Source organism: Aotus nancymaae, unplaced genomic scaffold, assembly GCF_030222135.1.
Source record: "Aotus nancymaae isolate 86718 unplaced genomic scaffold, 86718_ANA_hifiasm-v0.15.2.pri h1tg000046l, whole genome shotgun sequence".
Classification (NCBI taxonomy): domain Eukaryota; kingdom Metazoa; phylum Chordata; class Mammalia; order Primates; family Aotidae; genus Aotus; species Aotus nancymaae.
This window is the reverse complement of record NW_026988460.1, coordinates 23,755,152-23,779,012: the sequence shown is the minus strand read 5'-3', so window position 1 is coordinate 23,779,012 and position 23,861 is coordinate 23,755,152. Positions and strand designations below refer to the sequence as shown.

The following is a 23,861-nucleotide window of genomic DNA, read 5'->3' as shown; positions in this document are numbered from 1 at the left end:
AGTAGTCTATCTCAATTCCTCCCTCTCTTCAGCCCTGGCAACAACTAACATACTGTCTCTCTGGATTTGCCTATTCTGGACAATTGATATAAATGGAGTCATACGATATGTGACCTCTTGTGTCTGGTTCATCCGTGCTGTAGCATGTACTGGTACTTCATTGTTTTTCATTGCTGAATAATACTTCATTGAATGATAGCCAACATTTTATTTATCTGTTCATCAGTTGATGGACATTTGGGTTACCTCTACTTTTTGGCTATGATGAGTAAAGCTGCTGTGATTATTCATGTACAAGTTTTTGTGTAGACATATGTTTTCATTTCTCTTGAGCATATACCTGAAAGTGGAATTGCTCGGTCATATAGTATCTCTATGTTTAACATTTTGAGGAACTGCCACTCTTTTCCAAAGTGACTGCACCATTTCATATTTGCACTAGCGCTGTACGGGGAGTCCCATTTCTCTGTCCTGCTTAGTGTAAAGTGGTACCTCACTGTAGTTCCAGTTTGCATTTTCCTGATGGCTAATGATGTGGATCATCATTTCATGTGCTTATTGGCCACAGAGAAATGTGTTTGGCTTTTTTACCCATTTTTCAATGGGGTTGTTTTTATAGGTTTGTTGTTGTTGTTGTTGTTGTTGTGACAGAGTCTTGTTCTGTCACCCAGGCTGGAGTGCAGAGGCATCATGATGGCTCACTGCAGTCTTGAACTCCAGGGCTCACGTGATCGTTCCAGCTCAGCCTCTCGAGTAACTGGGGCTACAGGCATGCACCACCAGGCCCAGCTAATTATTTTAGTTTTTGTGGACAGGGTCTTGCTATGTTGCCTAGGGTGGTCTTGAACTCCTGGGCTCAAGCAAATCCTTCCGCCTCAGACTCTCAAGGTGTTGGAATTATAGGTGTGAACCATAGTGCTCAGCCAATTTTCACAATAATCTTAAATACAAAAGCTAAATAAAACAAATCAAGACCAACTTTAAAAACTAGGCAGTCTGGGAGGTAGGGGCTGCAGTGAGCTGTGAGATGGCGCCTTTGCATTCCAGCCTAGGTGACAGAGGGAGACCGTGTCTCAAAAAAACACAAAAAACAAACAAACAAAAGAACTAGGCAGTAGCTACTGGGCCCAGGAGCTTGTGTCTGTAATCCCAGCTACTCAGGAGGCTGAGGCAGGAGGATCGTTTGAGCCCAGGAGTTCGAGACCAGCCTGAGCAACACAGTGAGACCCCATCTCTGAAAAATGAACAAACAAAAACTAGGCAGTTTAGCCTAATGGTTAGAAGCATAGAGTTTGGAGTCAATGCTCCAAAATTCACCTTCCACATATGCAAAATTGAGACAATAATAGGGGTACATTATAGAATTGTGGTAGGCTTAGTGAACCCTATCACATGTTAGCTGTTACAGTCTCGTTACTCTTTACTGTCTAAATTCGGTGAGGAAATTATTAGGAAGGCTCTGTCTTGTTCTCTCCTGACCACTAAGAGGCGCACTTCGGAATAGAAGAAACGCGGGCGGAAATAGCCCCAAAGCGGAGAGGCTTCAACTTCTGGCGGAAGTAAATTCCTCCCTCCACCAGGTCTTAGCTCAGAAATAATTCCAAATTTCTACGTAGTCCCAAGGACAAGTAGGATACATTTTCAGTTATATTCATAGATATTAATGTCTATTAAAACAGTTATACTCAGAATTTTTAGCGGCACATTTTTTGACGCGTCTTTTTCGTTGAAAGAGCTGGATCCGGAAGTGCTCTCCTTTTCCCTGCCAGGACCTAGGGGGTTACGTCCCATCAGCCCTTGCGCGCCAACGTCCCTTTTCTCTTCCTCGGCGGTGCCTACGGAGGTAGCAGCGATCTCCTCCTCGGTGAGTCTTAAAATCCGTGGCCATCCGCGTTCCTGCTGCGTTCATCTGGCCCCCTCGCCCAGTGGTGCGGAGGTCTCCCCTTCGGCGCGATAGTGTCTGTGGGTATTGTTATTGTCGGCTTACTGGGGCATGTACAGGCACAGAGTGAAGGAGCTCAGTGTGATGGTGCTTTGCGTCCCCAGGGCCTCCTGCCCTCAGCCTGTAGTCACAGCTGCGGGCTACTGGTTTGTTCCTTGGCGGTGGAGGGTGCTAGTTGAGGCCAGACTGCGGGGTCTCCTGGGGGCCGCGGGACGAACAGGGGTGGCCCAACTTAACAGTCTTCAGCTGAGTTCCGTAGATCACAGCGCTCACGTGTATTCGTTCGTTGTCATGGTCCGCTTCTTCCCCTGCAGTCTCGCCCTAGGGCTGCTGCGGCGGGACCGCCAAGGAAAAACCAGGTGTAGGTCGGCTGGTTCCGTTGCTGGCCCAAATTCTGTAGTATCTCTGGGAAGATGAAGATGCAGCCGCCCCCACTTTGTCTTCGAGAATATCATGGGCCAGAAGGCAAAGTCGTTTTGCATACGTGGTTCATCGAGTACCCACTCTGTGCCAGTTGACGGCTGCGAAGAGAACAGAAAGGGTGTTATTGTAGGAAACAATGACTCGGAAGACCACACTGAGGAAGGTGTGAGTTGATACTGGAAGATCTTCGTATTCGAGGCGGCTTAGAGGGAGATGATGGTTTTGTGTGTGTTGTGGGTGTGGTAGTGCAGCAGCTCCCTAGGCAATTAGAAGGTTCTCTTTATTGAACGTTTACTCTGTGACAGGCACTGCAGGCATTCAGCGAGCCGTGTCATCTCCGTTTTACAGGTGAGGAAACTGACACGCCGGTTCAAGTAGATAATCAAGGCTAGTACTATCGGAAGGACCATCTGGGGGTTCGGACACTGGTGGGGTGGGATTTGCCGCCCCTTGCAAATTGAGTGTGTCTTGGGAACAGTTTTGCTTTGCTCAGCTGTTGGCATTATGTGGGTTCAGAGGGTGGGGTGACTCCTGACCTCCTGGGATCGCGTCTGGAGAGTGCCTAGTATTCTGCCAGCTTCGGAAAGGGAGGGAAAGCAAGCCTGGCAGAGGCACCCATTCCATTCCCAGCTTGCTCCGTAGCTGGCGATTGGAAGATACTCTGCAACAGTGTTCAATCCCAGGGCGGGAAAGCCTCCTTCCAGGATTCTTCTTCACCTGGGGCTGCTTCTTTCCCAAAAGGCATCATGGCCGCCCTTAGACCCCTTGTGAAACCCAAGATCGTCAAAAAGAGAACCAAGAAGTTCATCCGGCACCAGTCAGACCGATATGTCAAAATTAAGGTATGTAGTCCTGGGATGGAAATGGGTGTGGGTGAAGAAAGTTAATGACAGGCTGTCAGTTTCTGACATCACCTAGTCAGGCTTACCTTTGGCCCATGAACTGGTTTGTGGAAGAGCTTTCTTCCAGAAAATAAAGGTCTCCCCTAATGTGCCTTAGTGCTGGTACTTGAGTCTCTTGATGTGTTAAGTGAAATTTAAATGAAAAGGGACACTCGGCAGTTTTGATGTGTTTAGAGGGCTTTGCATTTGTGTCATGTATTTCGGGTTGTCTTATGACAGCAGGATCCCTATTTTATATAGACAAGAAAACTCAGGTGCTGAGAGTAGTGTCTGCACCTGTGCTCATCATCTTGGTATCTTCACAGTCCCTTGACATCCTATTGGTGTCTCCTCCATTGCTTGGGAGTGGGAATGGTGGGGGTGCCTGCATTCCTAGTTGCTAAAGCCACCCACTCAAAAAGTATATAAGGAAATAATGAAGTCCTGTTACCAAAGGCAGTTACTGTGTGGCATACTTCCTCTTCATTTGGTCCTTTTTTTCCTCCCCGAAAGGAAGAATTGGCACTCTGCACAGACACTAACCCACCTGTGTGTTATTTCCTTCAGCGTAACTGGCGGAAACCCAGAGGTATTGACAACAGGGTTCGTAGAAGGTTCAAGGGCCAGATCTTGATGCCTAACATTGGTTATGGGAGCAACAAGAAAACAAAGCACATGCTGCCCAGTGGCTTCCGGAAGTTCCTGGTCCACAACGTCAAGGAGCTGGAAGTGCTGCTGATGTGCAACAAGTGAGTTGGGTCCCACCTCTTGTTTTCAGGGATCAGAAGTTTGCATCTGTGTGAGCACTTCTGGCAGGAACTCTAGAAACTCTTGGGATGCATTTTGGGGAGTTGTACATTCTGAGGGAATCTGAAGTTGTTCCTTGCAGGATTTTTAGAGAATGCTTGTTGGGGATTTCAGAGTGTTTACTTTGCTGGAGATGGAGGAGACCTGGTCTGCTAAGTGTAGAGACCCAAGCCCAGGAAGAGACTACTTTATGAACACTGCAGTAAACACTGCAGTAACAACCACTTTCCAATACTACACTACCCTTTGGCTGTTGTTTCCAGAACATTGCTTTATGAGGGTGTCCACCAAAACAGTTGAACTCTGAAATATTTGAAGAGATAATTCTGAACCAAATATGAGTTGGCCATGGCCCGTGACACAGCCCTCGGGCGACCCTAAGAACATGTGCCCAAGGTGGATTGGGAACCGCTTGGTGTTTTACATGGTTTAGGGAGACATGAGAGATAAATAAATTTAAGGCATCTGTTGGTTTGGTCCAGAAAGGCGGCACTTCCAGGTTTTGGATAGATTTTATGTTTCTGATTGGGAATTAGTTATCACTAGAAGGGAATATCTTGGCTATGATAAAAGGTGATGGAAACCAAGAGTGCCCTGTTCAAGGTGGGGGTGTATTCAGATGGTTGCTGCGGGCTTTGAATTTTATTTTTGGTTTACAAGGAGAGTAGGGAGAAGATCAAACATGAACCTCAGACATTAAGGGGCCCTTAAGTCTTTGCTGTATGGTAAGGGATCTCTTCAGGGGTGGGAGGGCTTTAGAACCAAGTTTGGATTAGGTGGAGAACAGGAAGAAAACCTGGCAGGCAGAGTGCTTACACAAAGGTGTAGAGGTGAAAGAGCGCATGGAGGGTTTATAGGGCATTGGTTCCGGTGGGTTTATTGGTTTTGTTGTTTTTTAAGATGGAGTCCAGCTCTCTTGCCTGGGCTGGAGTACAGTGTCTTGATTTCAGCTCACTGCAACCTCTGCCACCCACTTTCAAGTGATTCTCCTGCCTCAGCCTCCCAAGTAGCTGGGATTACAGTCACACATCACCACCATGCCTGGCTCATTTTTGTGGTTTTAGTAGAGATGGGGTTTCACCATGTTGGCCAGGCTGGTTTTGAACTCCTGATCTCAAGTGATCCCCCCACCTCGGCCTCCCAAAGTGCTGGGATTACAGGCATGAGCTACTGCACCTGGCCTGGTTTGATTTTAGGGATGGACAGGCTCTAGGTTGCCCTCACTGCACTGTAGTGGCTATTCACAGCTGTGATCATAGCACACTGCAGCTCCAAACTCGAGGTGGGCTCAAGCCGTCTTCCCATCTCAGCCTTCCTGGTAGCTGGCACACTACCACACCCAGCGAGTTCTAGGTGTTTTAAGTAAGTTAGACACTTGGTGAGCTCTGTGTATAATAGATTCAGTGATCTGCTTAGACCAAAAAACTAGGGCAGTGGAATGAAAAATTCTCATGGGAAGTGACAGTTTGTCTTCACTTATTGGTAAATGGAAGCCAAAAAGCTGAATTTTCCTAAACTAGAAAGAACGTGGAGTGTGACTAACTAGGATGTTTGTGTTTATGTTTGCGAAGATCTTTTATCGACAGTGTTGTAGATACAAGTAATAAAAACGAACAAGAGCAGTATTCTGACGTGATTACCTTTCAAGGTTGGAAATGTAACCAGGCATTGAAATGCTGAAAATTTCTGTTTGAAAAGATGGGTGTAGGAATTAGCAGTGGACACGGAAACCACAGTTGGCTGTATGAGTTGGGCTGTAACAGGCAATACCTGTTGTATGGCCAACATGATTACTCAGTTGCAGCGCACATGTTAGCTGCTTGCCATATTCTCTGTAAGCACAGCTTGGCAGTCTAAGAGCCGTAGAAGTTCTCTATCTCTGACCTTTAATCTCTTAAGTTCCATTTCTGGGCATTTGTCCTTAAGGAATGGAAAAGCAGGGAAACTAAAGCTAGTCACTGTAGCAATAGTCCACTGGAAACAATGAAAATGTAATTAGTGACTTGTAAAGTGCTGGATGGAATGTTGTGCGTCCATTCAAGATGACTGGAGTGTTACAGTATGGAAAGTGCCGAAACCAGGGGGACGCATTTCAAATGGTGGGTGCGCTGATTGTGATTATCAGGTATGTGGGGGGACAAGGACAGGAGGGGTTTCTGAACAGTAAAGACATGAGAATTGTAATATAACCTAAGTCTTGAAAAACTTAGAAACATTTTAAAATGTAGTTGCTTCGAATTTGAGTGGACTCCTATATAAAACAAGGAATTGTTTGGATTTGCTGTCTTGCTGTTCAGATGGGCTTCTTGAAAAGAGCTGTGTCCATTGCCTCATTTAATCATTCTTCAGTCCTGCTGCTTTGCTGAAAATGCTTCAGGGGTGGAATGTTGGTTCTTAAATCCACTATGGGTGGCTTCATAAATCACCTCCTTACTGAAATGTGCTGAATAGGCCAATTGGTTATTAAATAGGGCACAGTGTAGCTGCCTTTTAAAAAGTTGTAAGGAGGCCAGGTGTGGTGGCTCATGCCTGTAACCCCAGCATTTTGGGAGGCCGAAGTAGGTGGATCACGACGTCAGCAGTTCAGGATCATCCTGGCCAAGATGGTGAAACCCGTCTCTACTAAAAATTCAAAAATTAGCCAGGCGTGGTGGTGGGTGCCTGTAATTCCAGCTACTCAGGAGGCTGAGGTTGCAGTGAGCTGACATGGCGCCACTGCACTCCAGCCTGGGCAACAGCAAGACTGTCTCAAAAAAAAAAAAAAAAGTTTTTAGGAATGAGTTAGAAGCAGATCTGGCACACCAAGTCCTCAGGTATTAGGTATGACTATGACAGGGTGACTTTTTTAAGCATTGCTGTTTCTCAGCTTGCTTTGTATCCTCAAGCAGTCAAAGCGGGTGCTCTTGGCTCCATTCAGACTCTGTGTTCTGCTCTTGACCACTTTGCAGAGAGTTCTGAAACTTCATGGGCAAGGTCAAGCACCCTACAACTGGGGAGAACCTTTGAACCTGGAGCATGGGCCTGGGTGCACCCCAGATCCCTGTCCATTGTTTGCTGTGGCCCTTGGTTTCCTTACCTGTAAAATGGAGGTAATGTCTGGATTCCAAGGCTGCTATGAGGATTAGATGAGAGGGGATAATAAATGAAAGCATTCTTGTCACCACCAGGGAACTGCAGAGTCAGGATTTGAGGGCATGTAGATGTCATTCCACAGCCACTTACCAAGCAGCCTTCCGTTGGCTTGGTGCTAGGACTCATTGCCTCTGCAATGGAATTTTCCAATTGTGTTCAGGGCTCTCTTGCTTCTTACCCACTTGATTCTCTTACAGATCTTACTGTGCTGAGATCGCTCACAATGTTTCCTCCAAGAACCGCAAAGCCATCGTGGAAAGAGCTGCCCAGCTGGCCATCAGAGTCACCAACCCCAATGCCAGGCTGCGCAGCGAAGAAAATGAGTAGACAGCTTATGTGCACGTTTTGTGTTTAAATAAAACTGGCATCTTCCTTCCTTAATTAATTTTAAGTCTTCAGCTTCTTGGCTAAGTTTGTCAGAGATCGTTCTTTTGCTTGTTAAGCCCTTTGGAATCTCCCATTTGGAGGGGATTTGTAAAGGACACTCGGTCCTTGAACCAGGGGAACATGGTCTCAAGTGCACAGACTAGCCTTAGTCATCTCCAGTTGAGGCTGGGGATGAGGGGCACGGACTTGGCTCTCACACTAGATAGGTTCTGACACACTTGAAGAAGCTTACAGCTCCCAAGCCACAAGCAGTCATTCTTAGCCTTGCTTTGTAAAGTTAGGTGACAGTTACTCCATGTGATGCTTGTGAGAATTGAGAAAATCTGCATGGAAAAATCCAAATGAATTTCTTACACATTGTTATGGGATACCTAAATTGCATCCTATAAAACTAACTTCTCTCCAAAAATAATAGGATGATGTACAAATTGCTCTGCCAGGTAATCCCCCATGGTTACTGGAAAAGCACTTTCAGTCTCTCATAACCTCCCTGCCAACCAGCTGCTGCTTCAGGTATAATGTTACACCAGTTTCCCAAAGCAGGGAGCTAACTAACTGGTGACAGTTGGGCCTCTTGTGACATGGCCCTGATTTCTTTTTTTTAAGAGATGGGGTTTTGTTCTCGCCCAGGCTGGGAATGCAGTGGTGCACTCACTGCAGTCTCAACCTCCCTGGGCTCAGGTGACCCTTCCACCTTAGCCTCCCAAGTGGCTGGGACTACAGATGCGCACCTCTCAACCTGGCTAGTTTTTAAAAAAAAAAAATTCGTAGAGAGTCTAGCCATGTTGCCTAGGCCATCTCAGACTCCTAAGCTCAAGCAGACCTGCTTTGGCCCCCAAAGTACTGGGATTTCAGGCATCTTAACATGGTAGTATATAGGTCACGAGGGGTATAGAATGTGGTACTTACTTACTAGTTAAGAGTCAGAAATGCTTACCGGATTCTTTTCTGTAACCATCTTGGTCAACTTAGCAGAAATGCTATGCTGGTTATAATAAAGCCTTTCTAGGTCTAGTCTCATTCTAGTAAACAGGCATCTTACAGATTGTCTCCCGTACAAAACCTAGTCATAACGCTGGGCGCGGTGGCTCACATGTATAATCCCAGCACTTTGGGAGGCTGAGGCGGACAGATCACCTGAGGTCGGGAGTTGGAGACCAGGCGGGCTAACATGGTGAAACCCTGTATGTACTAAATATATATATACATATATATAATTAGCCACACACACAGGCATGCACCTGTAATCCCAGCTACTTGGGAGGCTGAGGCAGGACGATCGGATGAACCCAGGAGGTGGAGGTTGCAGTGAACCAAGATTACACTATTGCATTCCAGTCTGGGCGACAGCAAGACTCTCAAAAACTTAGTCATAAATATTTACAATGTAAATTGGTCATTTTGGGGATTTTTATTTTTTGAGACTGTCATGCTGTCACCCAGCCTGGAGTGCAGTGGCGTAGTCTTGGCTCACTGCAAATTCCACCTCCTGAGTTCAGGTGATTTGATCCCCACCCCCACCCCCTGCCCACCTTAGCCTCCTTAATAGCTGGGACTACAGGTGTGCCACCATACCCAGTTAATTTTTATGAACCAAGATTACACCCTACTAAAAGTAGGGTCAGGGGTTTGCCATGTTGGCCAGGCTGGTCTCAAACTCCTGACCTCAGGTGATCTTGCCTGCCTCAGCCTCCCAAAGTGCTGGGATTACAGGCGTGAGCCATTTCACCCAGCCTAATTTTGGGGATTTCTTACAAATTGACAAATACACTCAAGATACTGGTCTAACAATTGGAGACAAGTTGTATAGAGAAAATAAGTAACTTAGGATCTAATCTTTTATTAACCTGGGATATCATGGAAAATACTTTGGCCTGCCACTTGTATTTCTCTGTCCTCAATACTAACACTAGACACATCTGAAACCTTCCTCAGAAACAAACCAAATGGTTTGCCTGGGTGTTGTTGGCATGTGAAATTAGAAATGAAACATGAGGTCCAAACCTGTCCAGTTCCCCACCCAACACATTCATCTTTCCTGGGAAAAAGAAACCTGTACCATCCAAATTTCGGATTCATCACTGCCACTTAGAAATGAACCATTTTAAATTTTAAAATGTAACTCAAGTTTTCTTTTTGGGATGCCCAGCCTGAGCACTAACTTAGAGGCATTGCTGAGTGCAGTGAAGAAACCGAAGTGGTGTCTGCTGCCTCCTTACCATTCACAGCTAACAGCACAGCCTATTTCTAAATACTATTAGTTTGTGAGGTAGAGACACCCTCTGAAGGAACCAGATAGACTATGGAGGGGTAGAGTGTGAAGTCACTGGAAAACTTACCCTATTTCTTTGGATGACTGTCCTGAGTTAAGGATGGGGCCCAACTGTTAGCAGCCTTGCAGCTCGGGCTCAGGGCCTTGGAGTTGGGTCCCTGGAGAAGGCACTGTAAGCCCTGGGGCCCCCAGTGAGGGTGGAAGGGCAAAAGTACAGGCCTGTGGTAGTGGACTGGGGAGGCCTCATGGTTGGGTGGGCTCCTTTCTCTTGAGTGAGGGCCCACCTGGGTGCTGGGGAGACTAGCTGAGCTCCATTGAGTCTGTGCTGGGGGCTGAAGCGGAATCCTTCTGGATGCTTTCAAAGAGGGCATCAAGTTCAGGGTTGGATCTGATTTGGGAAGAGAAGTCGGCCATGATGGGGCTTTTCCCCACCTCAGGGATGGTCAGCAGGGCGGCCACTGCCCTCATTGCAGAGCGCTTCAGTTCATCTTGCTTTTCAAACTCCTGTTTCACAGAACCAGCTTTGACCTAAAGTAGGAAACAACAGAAGAAGCCATCCTTTATTGCACCTGGCTGGCACCACTGCCTGCTCACTGGTCTTTGGCCTCCTCTCTGCCCCATAATCCCTAAGGTAAATTCCTGCTGCAAGGTCTCCTAAGGCTATTTCCTAACTCCACCTCTGGGCTTTTACACTGACTTGTTTCCCACAGAGGTTGTCATTCAAATCAGCTTGAGTACAGCCTGAGGGGGCCTCTGAGCAGCCAATCTAACATGCCCACTTTTTGTTAATTGACAGTAGCAAGTACTATGTTCCCATACTTAGCCTCCTCCCACAGATTGCAGGGATCCAGCCTATGCTTAAAGTGCTTAAAACCAGCTTTTAGCACCTTATGATTAGACTGAAAGAATGAATCACTGCGGTGGTCTTGTAGCAGCCTCTTCCCCCACTCAAGCCCCTGCCTGGAAATCGTTCTATAGATGCAGCTGGAGAGTAAGCACCTCAGACTACCTCCTGCAGTTTCTGTTGACTTCCCCACCATCTCCCACTTAGGCAAAGGAACTCAGTAATTCCTCCACTGCTTATGAACTAAAGTTCAAACTCCTTCTTATGCTGGACTCTACCGAAAGAATCCAGTATAGTGTTTAACAGCCTGACATTGGAGTTGCACAGTCCTGCGTTCAAATGGTTCTGCCCCCAAGAGCTGTGACTCCAGGTAGCTACATCTTTGAGCCTCATTTCCCCATCTATAAATAAAAGCTGCCTATAATCTCAGCACTTTGGGAGGCCGAGATGGGCAGATCACAAAGTCAAGAGATCAAGACTATCCTGGCCAACATGGTGAAACCCCATCTCTACTAACATTAGCTGGGTGTTGTGGCGTGCACCTGTAGTCTCAGCTACTCTCAGAAGGCTTGAATCTCCTTGATGTAGGATAATCACTTGACCTGGGAGGCAGAGATTGCAGTGAGCTGAGATTGCGCCACTGCACTACAGCCTGGTGACAGCGAAACTCTGCCTCAAAAAAAAAAAAGTTGCCCAGATAATTAAATGACACAAGTCTACACTCCCTTCTTTGAGACCCCTGGAGCCAGATGTGCTTTGGAATCCAGGACATTTGGGGTTTTAGAAAGGTAGTACTATGGAGATAACATTCTCAGGGGGATCTGGTACAATTTCTTGTAATCAAATACATGAATACTCCACTACGTGTATGAAAAATGTATGAGTATTGTGAGGTACAGGTATCCCTCAGTATCCATGGAAGATTGGTTCCAAGATCCCAGGGGATGCCAAAATCCTCAGATGCTCAAGTGTCATATAAAAGTGGTACACTGGCATAGAACCTAGATGCATCTTCCTGTATACTCTAAATCTTCTCTAGATTCCTTTTGATACCTAATGCAATATAAATGCTGTGTAAGCAGTTGTTATACTTTTTTTTTTTTTTTTTTTTTTTTGAGACAGGGTTTCACTATGTTGGCCAGGCTGGTCTCTACCTCAAGTGATCTACCTGCCTCGGCCTCCCAAAGTGCTGGGATTACAGGTGTAAGCCACCGCACCCAGCCTTTGTTTTTTTTTTTTCTTTTTTGAGATGGAGTCTTACTCTGTCACTCAGTCTGGAGTGCAATGGCGTAATCTTGGCTTATTGCAAACTCTGCCTCCCAGCTTCAAGCAGTTCTCCTGCCTCAGTCTCTGTAAGTGGATCGCAGGTGTGCACCACCACACCCAGCTAATTTTTATATTTTTAATTAAGAGGATTTCACCATGTTGGCCAGGCTGGTCTCGAACTCCTGACCTCAGAAGATCTGCCCACCTTGGCCTCCTAAAGTGCTGGAATTAACAAGTGTGAGCCACCATGCCTGGCTCCTACATTTTTTAAATTTTTATTATTTTTGAGACAGAGTTTTGCTCTTTTGCCCAGGCTGGAGTGCAGTGGTGCAATCTCGGCTCACTGCAACCTCCACCCCTCCATGTTCAAGCGATTCTTTTGCCTCAGCCTCCCAGGTAGCTGGGATTACAGGTACACGCCACCATGCCCAGCTAAGTTTGATATTTTTAGTAGAGACACATGTTGGCCAGGCTGGTCCTGAACTCTTGACTTCAGGTGATCCACCTGCCTCAGCCTCCCAAAGTGTTACGATTACAGGCGTGAGCCACCGCGCCTGGCCTACATTGGTTTTTTGTTTTTTTTTTTTAAGATGGAGTCTTGCTCTGTCACCAGGCTGGAGTGCAGTGGCATGATCTCAGCTCACTGCAACCTCTGTCTCCCGGGTTCAAGCGATTCCCCTGCCTCAGCCTCCCGAGTAGCTGGGATTACAGGCGGGCGCCACCACACCCGGCTAGTTTTTTGTATTTTAAGTAGAGACGAGGTTTCACCACATTGGCCAGGACGGTCTCGATCTCCTGACCTTGTGATCCATCTGCCTCAGCCTCCCAAAGTACTGGAATTACAGGCGTGAGCCACCGTGCCCGGCCTGTTTTCTGACTAATCTGTGTGGAACCTGCGGATACAGAGGGCTGACTGTTTAACAAAAGAAAATAAAGATCATAGCCTCATGCCACTTCAAGTCCTGTTGACAAGTTCCTAAAAAGCTTTTGGTTGTCAGAGCTTGGTAGATTTTAGAGTCATGGGTAAGGATTGTGGGTGTGGATGTGTCCACACTCATCCCAGTGCCCAACAGACAGCATCTTCTGTATGGCCAGATGAGTGGCTCTCGTGGGAACTCAGAGCAGAGCTTCTCTTGCCACCTTGGCCTATTGCAAGAATGTTCTGGCACAGCAGTACCACGTATACCTCCCCTCTTAAGAACTGGGACTTTTCTTGGTGCAATAGAGCTCAGAGAAAACTAGATATGATTTGGCCAGAGATTGTCAAAACTGCCCTGGTCTTGCAGAAGCTTTTTTTTGGATTGACTCGATAGTGAGCATATGTTAAAACTGTATACTTACAAGGCAGGTTTCTATGAATAAACTACTAATTTTAATGTTTTATCCACAGATTTCATTTTTGAAAATCACCACTCTATGGGTATGTCTCCTCTTTAAGTGCCAATCTAAAACACTGCTCTCCTTTTGATAATGATTCCCATCCTCAGAAAACCCAAATATACTCTTTCATTCAACAGGTACTTACTAGGTGCACCAGACTCTGCTCCCAACACCAGCATTCCATGGGAGCTTCCACCCCAGATCCCTCCTCCAGACCCTTCAGGCACTCTAGTCTAGCAGCAACTTTGCTCTAGATGAATCATCTAACCCAGCTTCCCAACAAAGAGGTTAGAGATTGACAACAGGGAATCTATCAGGCTCAGTGTTACATCTTTAGTATCTCCCATGAGGCTTGGCACCCAGGAAGTATTTAATGAATGGAAGAAGAGACAGGTGGATCTGAATCCAGCTCTGCAACTTACTAGCTGTGTAGCCTTGGCCAATAACAATCTCTCAAAGCTTCTGTTCCCCTGTGTATACAGTGAATGATAAGAAGTACTTTGTAGGGCAATGATAATGATTAAATGAAGCACTTTCACAACATCACCTGCACTGCACAAGTGCTTAGTAAGGGGTAAATGAACAACTGGCTGAGGACTCAGTAGGTGCTCCAGGGCCTGGGCTAGGGCTAGGTCAGAGGACTTACCTTGGCAGTGCAGGTGGCCCTAAGTGGCTCAATTAGTCGGTCCACCCTCTGTAGGACTGGTGCAGGACACAGGGTGGCCAGCCGGGCAAGCATAATGAAGGTCAGCATCTGCTCAGAAGGAAGGAGACAGAGTTCTTAGTGAGATGGTGCAGCAACCAGCCCTGGGAAAGAGCAGAGGCCCCACACCTGAAAACTGAAGCGCAAGTCCAGACCACCATGAAGCCCTGCCAGGGTCTGTTTCCTCAAATGGTGACACTTTGCCAATTACATTTGGCTGACCTGAGGAGGATCAGATAAGAAGCACCAGGGAGGGAGTGGTTCTCAAGCTCAGATGCCCACGGGTCAGGCAGTTGCTGGGGATGAGTGAAGGAGGCCGCTGGGGATGAGTGAAGGGGGCCCCTGGGGCCTGGGACGGAGCAGGGAGCCCTTGCTGCAGCCACAGGGGCTGCTCGGCTCTGGCCGACTGTGGCCAGGTGAGAATGCAGACATGTGGCTTGGGGCCACTGGACTGTTTTCAAAAGAAACCCCAATTTTCAAGTAAAAAAAAAAAATCTCGATTTTTGAATGTTGGCACCTGATTTCAAAACCAAACAAAAACTTTGACACCAACTAAACACGGCTGCAGGCCTGGACTCAGCCTGTAGGAGAAAAATTGTCATCTCTTTTGAAAATGGTCAAGTCTTCACAAAGAAGCCTTGCACGGTATAAAGAAGGGCTATCTGAAATCCCCACATCCTGACCCTCCTACACCCCACAGCAGAGGAGGAGGCCCAGCCCACAGCAGCGAGAAGCAGTGGTACTGGACTTCATGAGCTATGATTTTGGCTCCTCCACCACCGTGTCCTCGAACCAGACAAGAGTCCCTGTCTCCCCTGTGAACTGGGCGGTGTTCACTCTCCAAAGGCTCACTTAAAGATAACACAAAGCTATGGGCTCTAGAGCCGTCACGCCCACCCTCCTCACCCTAGGGGGTGGCGGCAGAGTGGGCTCCAAGGCTGCACTGGTGCCTAGACCCTGTCCTGTGTTCCTGGAGGGCAGGCACGAGGATATGGCCAGAGTGGACGGAAGGAAGAGACTTGCTCGAGCCTGGGAAAAATCCCCACAAGCTGGAGTTTTGGACCAGCCCAGAACTCCTCAATCTGTGTTCTGGGGTCACTAGCACCCCAAGATGCCTAATACCAGGCACACCTAAATAAGAGAAGCTGGGAGCCCTGTGGTGGAAAGTCCTGTTCAGCTTTGTGTGCCCCATCATTTCCTACTAGTTCTCACGGCTTACACTGGAAAACCCAACCCCCTTTTCTAAACCAAGACCTTGGGGCTGGAACCCCAGAGAAGTTATGTAGAATTTATGTCGTTTTTCTCTTTCTTGGGAGTTGGCAGGAAGCAAGGGTTTAAAGCAGTAATAAAGCCAAGGAAGAGACAGGCAGACTGGAAGTTGAAGAAGGAGTTCGGAGTGGTCAGAGGCACACCCGCCGCAGGAGGCGCAGCCTGACCACGCGCATCAGATAACAGGAACACGAACTCCACCCTAGCGTGGGTCACAGTGATGCCCCAAGGTGTTCACAGCAGCATTGTCTGTAATAGTCAAAATGTGCGAATAAGCTACATGTGTAGCGGTGAGTGCAACAGAAATGGGAACTCCTGCAGCTGTGAAATATGACGGTGAGGTCTGATACGTATTGAAAAGCAAAGCAAACAGCTACATACAGTAAATGAAAGTTAAAAGATTGGGGAAAAAACAGCATGTGTGGTGTGATCCCATTTCTAGAAAACAGATCTCATACACTCGTCTCCACAGCTTTGAGAGCAGGAACCCCACCTCTCGCACTGACCACAGCGTGTTGGCACCACTCAGCATTGGTTGACTAACGAACGAGGGTCTATGTGCATCATCCCAAGAAACACAGAGTCTTACAGCAGGCCTCTCTGGGTAGGGGAAGCTTTTGGGTGTTTTTTGTCTTTTGTTTTTTAAGGCGGAGTCTTGCTCTGTTGCCCAGGCTGAAGTACAGTAGCACAATCTCGGCTCACTGCAACCTCTGCCTCCCAGGTTCAAGGAATTCCCTGCCTCAGTCTCCTCAGTATCTGGGATTACAGGCACCCACAACCACACCCAGATAATTTTTGTATTTTTAGTACAGATGGGGTTTCACCATCTTGGCCAAGCTGGTCTTGAACTCCTGACCTCGTGATCCACCTGCCTTGGCCTCCCAAAGTGCTGGGATTACAGGCATGAGCCACCGTGCCCGGTGCTTTTGGAAACAAGTATGAATTGCTTTTGATTACTTTGTATTAGTTTTTCATTATAAAAAGTGACTCAGGCTTACAGTATATATATTTTTTAAGTTGTAGTATGCGGTTGGGCGCGGTGGCTCACGCCTGTTAATCTCAACACTTTGGGAGGCCGAGGTGGGTGGATCACCTGAGGTCAGGAGTTCAAGACCAGCCTGGCCAACATGGTGAAACCCCACCTCTACAAAAATACAAAAATGAGCCAGGCATGGTGGTGCACATCTGTAATCCCAGCTACTCAACATGCTGAGGCAGGAGAATCACTTGAACCCAGGAGGCAGAGGTTGCAGTGAACTGAGATCGCACCAATGCACTCCAGCCAGCCTAGGCAATAAAGTGAGACTCCATCTCAAAATTTAAAAAAATTTAAAATAAAGTTGTAACATGACAGTTCCTTAAGACATTAAACACAGAATTACCATATGATCCAAAATTTCACTTCTGGGTAAAGTGAAAAGAACTGAAGGCAAGATTTCAAAGGATACTGGAACACCCAAATGTCCAGTGATGGATGAATGGGTAAACAAACTGTGGTCTGTACATACAACAGAGGGAAATTGACACATGCTGCAACATGGATGAACCCTGAGGACATCACACTAAGTGAAACAAGTGTGTCACAAAAGCACAAATACCACCATATGATTCTACTTACAAGGGCAGAATCCTAGAGTAGTCAAATTCATGGAGAATAGTGTTTAACGGGTAGAGGCAGTTTGGGAAGGAGAAAGTTCTAAGATGGACAGTGGTGACAGCTGCAGAGCAGTATGAATGTGCTTAATGCCACTGCACTGTGCACTTAAACATAGTGAGGATGGAGGCCGGGTGCAGCGGCTAACACCTATAATCCCAGCACTTTGGGAGGCCAAGGTGAGTGGGTCACAAGGTCAAGAGATCGAGACCATCCTGGCTAACAGTGAAATGCCGTCTCTACTAAAAACATGAAAAAATTAGCCAGGCATCGTGGCATGTGCCTGTAGTCCTAGCTACTCAGAAGGCTGAGGCAGAAGCAGGAGAATCACTTGACCCCAGGAGGCGGAGGTTGCAGTGAGCCAAGATCACACCACTGCACTCCAGGCTGGGTGCCAAAGCGAGACACTGTCTCAAAAAAAAAAAAAAAAAAAAGTGAAGATAGGGTCTGTTGCAGTGGCTCACACCTGTAATCCCAGCACTGTGAGAGGCCGAGGCAGGCAGATTACTTGAGGTCAGGAGTTCGAGACAAGCCTGGCCAACATGGTGAAACCCCATCTCTACTAAAATTACAAAAAAAATTAGCCAGGCATGGTGGTGGGTGCCTTTAGTCCCAGCTACTAGGGAGGCTGAGGCACGAGAATCACTTGAACCTGGGAGGCAGAGGTTGCAGTGAGCCAAGATTATGTCACTGCACTCCAGCCTGCGTGACAGAGCAAGACCCTGTTTCAAAAAAAAAAAAAAAAAGAAAAAAAAATAATGAGGATGGTAACTTGTGTTATTATTCTGCCACAATTAAAAAGTAATGATTTCTATTGTATATGTGAATAAACTTTAAAATTTCAAAAAAAGATATAGAAGGATATAAAATGAAGAAATCGAAGTCTCCCAACTGCCCTGCTGGCCCCAGACTCACTCCCTCAGGTAAGAAAATGGCCCTAACTTCTGGAACTAGCTCCTGCCACTCAATAGTGGGGCTTGGAGCTCTTTCAGGTCACAACATGAAGAGATGCAGCTTGCTCCTCAATGTCACTAGCATTCCACAGCTGGAGGTGCCCAGCTGATGGAGCCAGTTGTCTACAGATGGACAATTAGGCAGCTGCCAGCTTTCCCGATTTCCAGAGGCTGTTAAGAACAATTTTGTACATAAAACTCAGAACATGTGTAGGAGTCAGCTCAGAGGCTTTGTGTATGGGTCAAATGGGATGAGATGGAGTTGCTGGGTCAAAAGTTTTTTCTGGGAATTCCCTGCCTCCCCCCCTACTTTTTTTTTTTTTTTTTTTGAGACAGTGTCACTCTGTTGCCCAGGCTGGAGTATAGTGGTGCAGTCTCAGCTCACTGCAGCCTCAACCTCCTGGGCTCAAGCCATCCTCCTGCCTTGGCATCCCAAAGTGCTGGGATTATAGGTATGAGCCACCGCACCTGGACGATTATTGTTTTCCAGTTGCTGCCAAACCATCCTCCAAAGAGCTTGCCCAGTGTAGACTCCCACCAAAGGTGTTTGAGGCACAGGTTCTTTTTCTTATCAGAAAACAACAATGTAGCTCTTTTCATTGGATGCCTGGAGTAGGGAGCAAGGACAAACAAGCATGGGCCCAGTGGTGCCTGACTGTCCTTTGGTACAGGGGCACATAGATCTGGCAGGGGGCTTGGTCCTACCCGAATATCGTAGTGATCCTTCAGCCCGTCTTCTACATGGTTCAGGAACTCACAGATATCCAGCTGGCTCAGGCAGCTCTCAAGCAGTGAGTACATGCACTCAAAGGCTGCCTTCCGCACATCCAGCCCATCGTCCACTGTATGTTTAAAGGGCCCCATCTCCACCTGCAGGAGGGAAGGACAACTGAAGGTTGTAGATATGGCCCCACGGTGCAACACCTCTTGCAGTTTCTGCTACAAACCCCACATCTCTATTCCACACTGCACGCTGGCCCAAATCATGCCTCAGACTCTCGAGTCTCCATGCCTTTGCTCAGCCTGCAGTATCCTTTCCCCCAGGTGATCACAGTGGCAGTAAGAGTCATTATTGTTATAATCTACTGAGCAGGCACTGTGCTGAGTGCTTGATGGATGACACTTCATTCAAGCATCACAAATGCCATCAGAAGTAAATGTTATTGGCCAGGCACGGTGGCTCATGCCTATAATCTCAGCACTTTGGGAGGCCAGGGCAGGTGGATCACAAGGTCAGGAGATCAAGACCATCCTGGCTAACACAGTGAAACCCTGTCACTAAAAATACAAAAAATTAGCCAGGCATGGTCGCACGTGCCTGTAGTTCCAGCTACTCGGAAGGCTGAGGCAGAAAAATCACTTCAACCTGGGAGGCAGAGCTTGCAGTGAGCTGACATCTCGCCACTGCACTCCAGCCTGGGTGACAGAGCAAGACTCTGTCTCAAAAAAAAAAAAAAAAAAAAAAGTAAATGTTATTGATCTCGTTTAACAGATGGGAAACTGAGTTGGGCAGGTTAATAACTGAGTTGGACAGGTTAATTAAGGATACACTGCTGTAAGTGGCTGAACTGGAATTTAAAACCCAGGTAGGTTGGACATGGAACCTACTCCCAGTAATTTGGGAGGCCGAGGCAGGAGGATCACTTGCACCGAGGAATTTGAGACCAGCCTGGGCAATGTGGCAAAACCATCTCTACAAAAAAAAATAATAATAATACAAAAAATTAGCTGGGCATGGTGGTACACACCTGTAGTCCCAGCTACTAAAGAGGCTGAGGTGGGAGGTTTGCTGAGCCCAGGAGGTCGAGGCTACAGTGAGCTGTGATTGTGCCACTGCATTCCAGCCTGGATGACAGCAAGACCCCGTCTCAAAAAAACAAACAAAACAACACCCAGGTCTTTCTGAAGTTTTCAACCCTGAAGCCCTGTTTTAATGGTAAATGCCTTTTTACCCTTCAAAGCCCAGCTTAAAGGGCCCCTCTGGGCTGGGTGCGGTGGCTCACGCCTGTAGTCCCAGCACTCTGGGAGACTGAGGTGGGTGGATCACCTGAGGTCAGGAGTTCAAGACCAGCCTGGCCAACATGGTGAAACTCCACGTCTACTAATACAAAAATAAGCCAGGCGTGGTGGGAGGTGCCTGTAATCCCAGTTACTTGGGAGGCAGAGGCTGCAGTGAGCCGAGATTGTGCGCCACTACACTCCAGCCTGGGGATACAGTGAGACTCTTGTCTCAGAAAAAAAAAAAAAATGGTGGGGGCTCTCCGAAGGGAAACCTTTACAGTCCCTGTAAACAGAGTTGCTTCAATGTTGCCAACTCAGTGCTGCCAAATGGTTCAGACCTTTCTAGTATACTGTGTGATGACTCAGCTTATTAAATCACCTTTAACCTCTGCCCCTTGAATCCTTGCTTTACCAGGTGGGCTCCAAGTTAAATGCAGCTGCTCCTTGGTGTATGATGGGATTGTCACATTGTAAGTTGAAGATACGGTAAGTCAGTTTCCAGAGGCAACCCCATCATAAGGTGAAGAGCCTGCTGAACCCTATTGCTTTTGCACCATCGTAAAGTTGAACCATTGTAAGGCAGGGGCTGTCTGTAATCAGCAGAGTGGGCATCTCTCTGTTTTAGGGGCCATGATGAGCTCCTTGGTGGTGGCAACCAAATCCGGTCCAACTCTGAGTCCTGGCACTTGGGCTCAGCGCAGATGCTCAGTGAGCACCTGCTGAATGTCAACATTTACTGAGCACCAGCTGTGTGCCTGTGGTGGTTCTAAACACTTAACAGGACCTTACTCACCGAATTGTTGCAGCAACTCTACGAAGCAGACACAATTAGCACCCTCATGTGCTCACGAGGAGAAACTGAGGCTCCGAGAGGATCAGGTTGCCCTGGCTGGGGTCACACAGCTGGGACTGGGGACAAGACTTGACCCAGGCCATGTGGCCCCAGCACCTGCTCTGATTGATGAGATAATACTGCCCTACCAGTGAGGCATGAGAGGCGGCATCACCCTCAGCTTCCCCAGGGTCCCTGGTTCTGCTCCTCACCTCTCGGATGAGGTCCCGGCGGATCTTTGTCTCCTGGTAGAGGAGGGGCAGGATGTCATCCAGCAGGTCCCGGACTAGCGAGGGCTTGTTGTGCACGGCCGAGTTGAAGAAAGCCAGAGTTGCACGGCGCACATTCAGGTCTGGGTCCTGCAGGCTCTCCATGAACTCTCCTGGCAGGAGGACATGAGGGATGTGGGGACGTACAGCCAAAGCCCAAAGTCACCTCCCCCACCACCCCGGCCATCTGGTTACCATGCATGTGCAGAACTGGCTGAATGGGGGTAAGCTGAGTGTGGTGAGCATCTACTTTATACCAGGCACAAACAACCCTTCAAAGGCCAGATAAGAATGTGGGTTTGAGGCTGACCTGGCTTCCATGCCAGCTCTACCAATTAACTGTGGGACCTTGAACGCCTCAATGTCCTCATCTGTAAAATGGTAGTCATAAGAGAACCTATGCTATAGGAATGCTTTTAGAATTAAAAATGTGGTGCCTCAGCATTATCTTGAAAAAGAAAATTTAACGTGGTAATGTATTAAAAGTACACAGCAGAGTGCCTGGCACACAGAGCATGGACTCCGTGAATGTTAACTTGGTATTACCGGTGAGGCTCCTGAAGATCAGAGAGGTCGAGAAACTTACACAGAGTCGCCAGCACTTCTCAGGATGCTCCTTTTTGTACAGTGCTATGATTTGTTTTTGAGACGGAGTCTCACTCTGTCGCCCAGGCTGTAGTGCAGTGGCACAACCTCGGTTCACTGCAACCTCCACCTCTCAGGTTCAAGCAATTCTCCTGCCTCAGCCTCCCAAGTACCTGGGATTACAGGTGTGTGCCACCATGCCCGGGTAATTTTTGTATTTTTAATAGAGATGAGGTTTCACTACATTGACCCAGGCTGGTCTCAAACTCCTGACTTTAAGTGATCCACCCACCTTGGCCACCCAGAATGCTGGGATTACAGGCATGAGCCACTGCGCCCAGACTTGTACAGTGCTATGATTTGAATGTCCCCACCAAAACTCATGCTGAAACTCAATTGCCATGGTAATAGTATTGAGAGGTGACTAGGTCATGAGGGTGAAGCCCCAAGGCATGGATTAATGCCGGCACTACAGGAGTGGGTCAGGGATCATGGGAGGAAGCTCCTGTTAAGGAGAAGCTCAGCCCTCATCTCGTCTCTCTGTCTCCCACGTTCACTCTGCCCTTCCACCATGGGGTGGCCCTCACCAGATGCTGGTGCCATGTTCTCGGACCTCCCAGACTCCAAAACTGTGAGGAATGAATTTCTCCTCTTTATTAATTACCCAATCTGTAGTATTCTGTTATAGTAGCAGAAAAGGGACTATGATACAGAGTTTAAACTTAAACAAAATAATTTTTTTTTTTTTTTTTTTTTTTACAGATGGAGTCTCACTATCTTGCCCAGGCTGGTCTCAAATTCCTGGACTCAAGTGATCCTCCTGCCTCAGCCTCACGAAATGCTGGGATTACAGGCATGAGCCACTATGCCCGGCCATCATAGTTTAAACATTTTAGAATTGTTAATGTTTTATATACTTAATAAAGAAATATAATCAAGGATAGGGAATCCCTGAAAATAAAACCAAAACGCAAAAAACTATTTATTTATTTTTTGTTTTGAGACAAAGTCTCGCTTTGTCACCCAGGCTGGAGTGCAGTGGCACAATCTCGGCTCACTGCAACCTCCGCCTCCCGGGTTTAAGCGATGCAGCCTCCCAGGTAGCTGGGATTACAAGTGTGTGCCACCACGCCCAGCTAATTTTTGTATTTTTTGGTAGAGATGGGGTTTTGCCAGGCCGGTCTCAAACTCCTGACCTCAAGTGATCCTCCCACCTCAGCCTCCCAAAGTGCTGTGATTGCAGGCATGAACCACCATGCCTGTCCTCAAAAAAAAAAAAAAAAACAACAAAAACTGTATTTAAAATGATCCACATAACCACCCAGGTTATGAAGGAGAAAACAACCCAAGCCACTTCCAGAGTATTTTGACTGGATGCCCTCTATCGAATGACAAAAAACTACACATGAACATTAATTTTCACAGAGATAAGAGTCAGCAATTCTCAGATTACTTTCTGTGTATTTCAGGATTAAGAAAATAAATGTCTTGTAGATAATGGGAGCTGGGTTCCTCACTGTGAGAGAAAGGAGTTACAGATACGGAAAGGGGGCTAGAGTGCAACAGGAAGCAGCTATGAACTCAAGGTTTACAAGATAGGTGGTAGGTAGGGAGAAAAGAGAGAAGAGAAAGAGGCAGGGAGGGAAGAAGAGAGGGAGAACGATGAATGTGCATCTGGAAGCACATGTATACACATGGCATTTGTGTCTCTGCATATAGACATATTTCCTAGTTCTGTCTGCTGAGAGGGCCTAGAAGCAATGATGCCCCAATAGCAACAGGCACATCTAGTGTGTCCAGATCTTGGATTCTAAATACCATTCTCCACTAAAAGGAATCAGGACTCCTTGGAGAAAAGGCCAATTCCAGGACTTGGGCAGGAAAGGTTCGGGATGAATCTGGAGCATCTCATTGTGCCAAAAGCAAGGATACACTTAGAGAATAATGGAGGCTGCGTGCGGGGGCACACGCCTAGAATCCCAGCACTTTGGGAGGCCAAGGTGGGTGGATCAATTAAGCCCAGGAGTTCGAGACCAGCCTGGGCAACACAGCAAAACCTTGTTTCTGTAAACAATTTTAAAAATCAGCCAGGTGAGGTGGCGCACACCTGTAGTCCCAGCTACTTGGGAGGCTCAAGTGGGAGGACTGCTTAAGCCTGGGAGGCAAGGGTTGCAGTAAGGTATGATTGTGCCACTGCCTTTCAGCCTGGGTGACAGAGTGAGACTCTGTCTCTCAAAAAAAAAAAAAAAAAAAAAGATGGA

At 47.3% G+C, this 23,861-nt stretch overlaps 2 protein-coding genes and 1 non-coding gene across 3 annotated transcripts in view; 2 read left to right on the top strand and 1 right to left on the bottom strand.

The window, feature by feature from the left end:
• Positions 1 to 1,797: 1,797 nt before the first annotated feature.
• Positions 1,798 to 7,576, top strand: RPL32 (ribosomal protein L32). The gene is made up of 4 exons (XM_012472399.3): positions 1,798 to 1,864; positions 3,107 to 3,207; positions 3,814 to 3,995; positions 7,383 to 7,576. The coding sequence occupies exons 2-4, from the start codon at positions 3,112 to 3,114 to the stop codon at positions 7,510 to 7,512; spliced, it is 408 nt and encodes a 135-aa protein (XP_012327822.1). The 5' UTR covers positions 1,798 to 1,864; positions 3,107 to 3,111; the 3' UTR covers positions 7,513 to 7,576.
• LOC135268942 (small nucleolar RNA SNORA7) lies at positions 2,899 to 3,037 on the top strand. The gene has a single exon (XR_010337275.1). It is a non-coding gene; the product is annotated as a small nucleolar RNA SNORA7 (small nucleolar RNA).
• Positions 7,577 to 9,392: 1,816 nt separating the features above from the next.
• CAND2 (cullin associated and neddylation dissociated 2 (putative)) overlaps positions 9,393 to 23,861 on the bottom strand; it is a 39,962-nt gene continuing 25,493 nt past the window's right edge. The window contains exons 12-15 of the mRNA XM_012472386.3: positions 20,959 to 21,128; positions 18,619 to 18,783; positions 13,981 to 14,088; positions 9,393 to 10,372 (exon numbers count right to left, since the gene is read on the bottom strand). Coding sequence (XP_012327809.2) covers positions 10,145 to 10,372; positions 13,981 to 14,088; positions 18,619 to 18,783; positions 20,959 to 21,128 — 671 coding nt within the window. The 3' untranslated portion in view covers positions 9,393 to 10,144. The remainder of the gene's footprint in view (positions 10,373 to 13,980; positions 14,089 to 18,618; positions 18,784 to 20,958; positions 21,129 to 23,861) is intronic.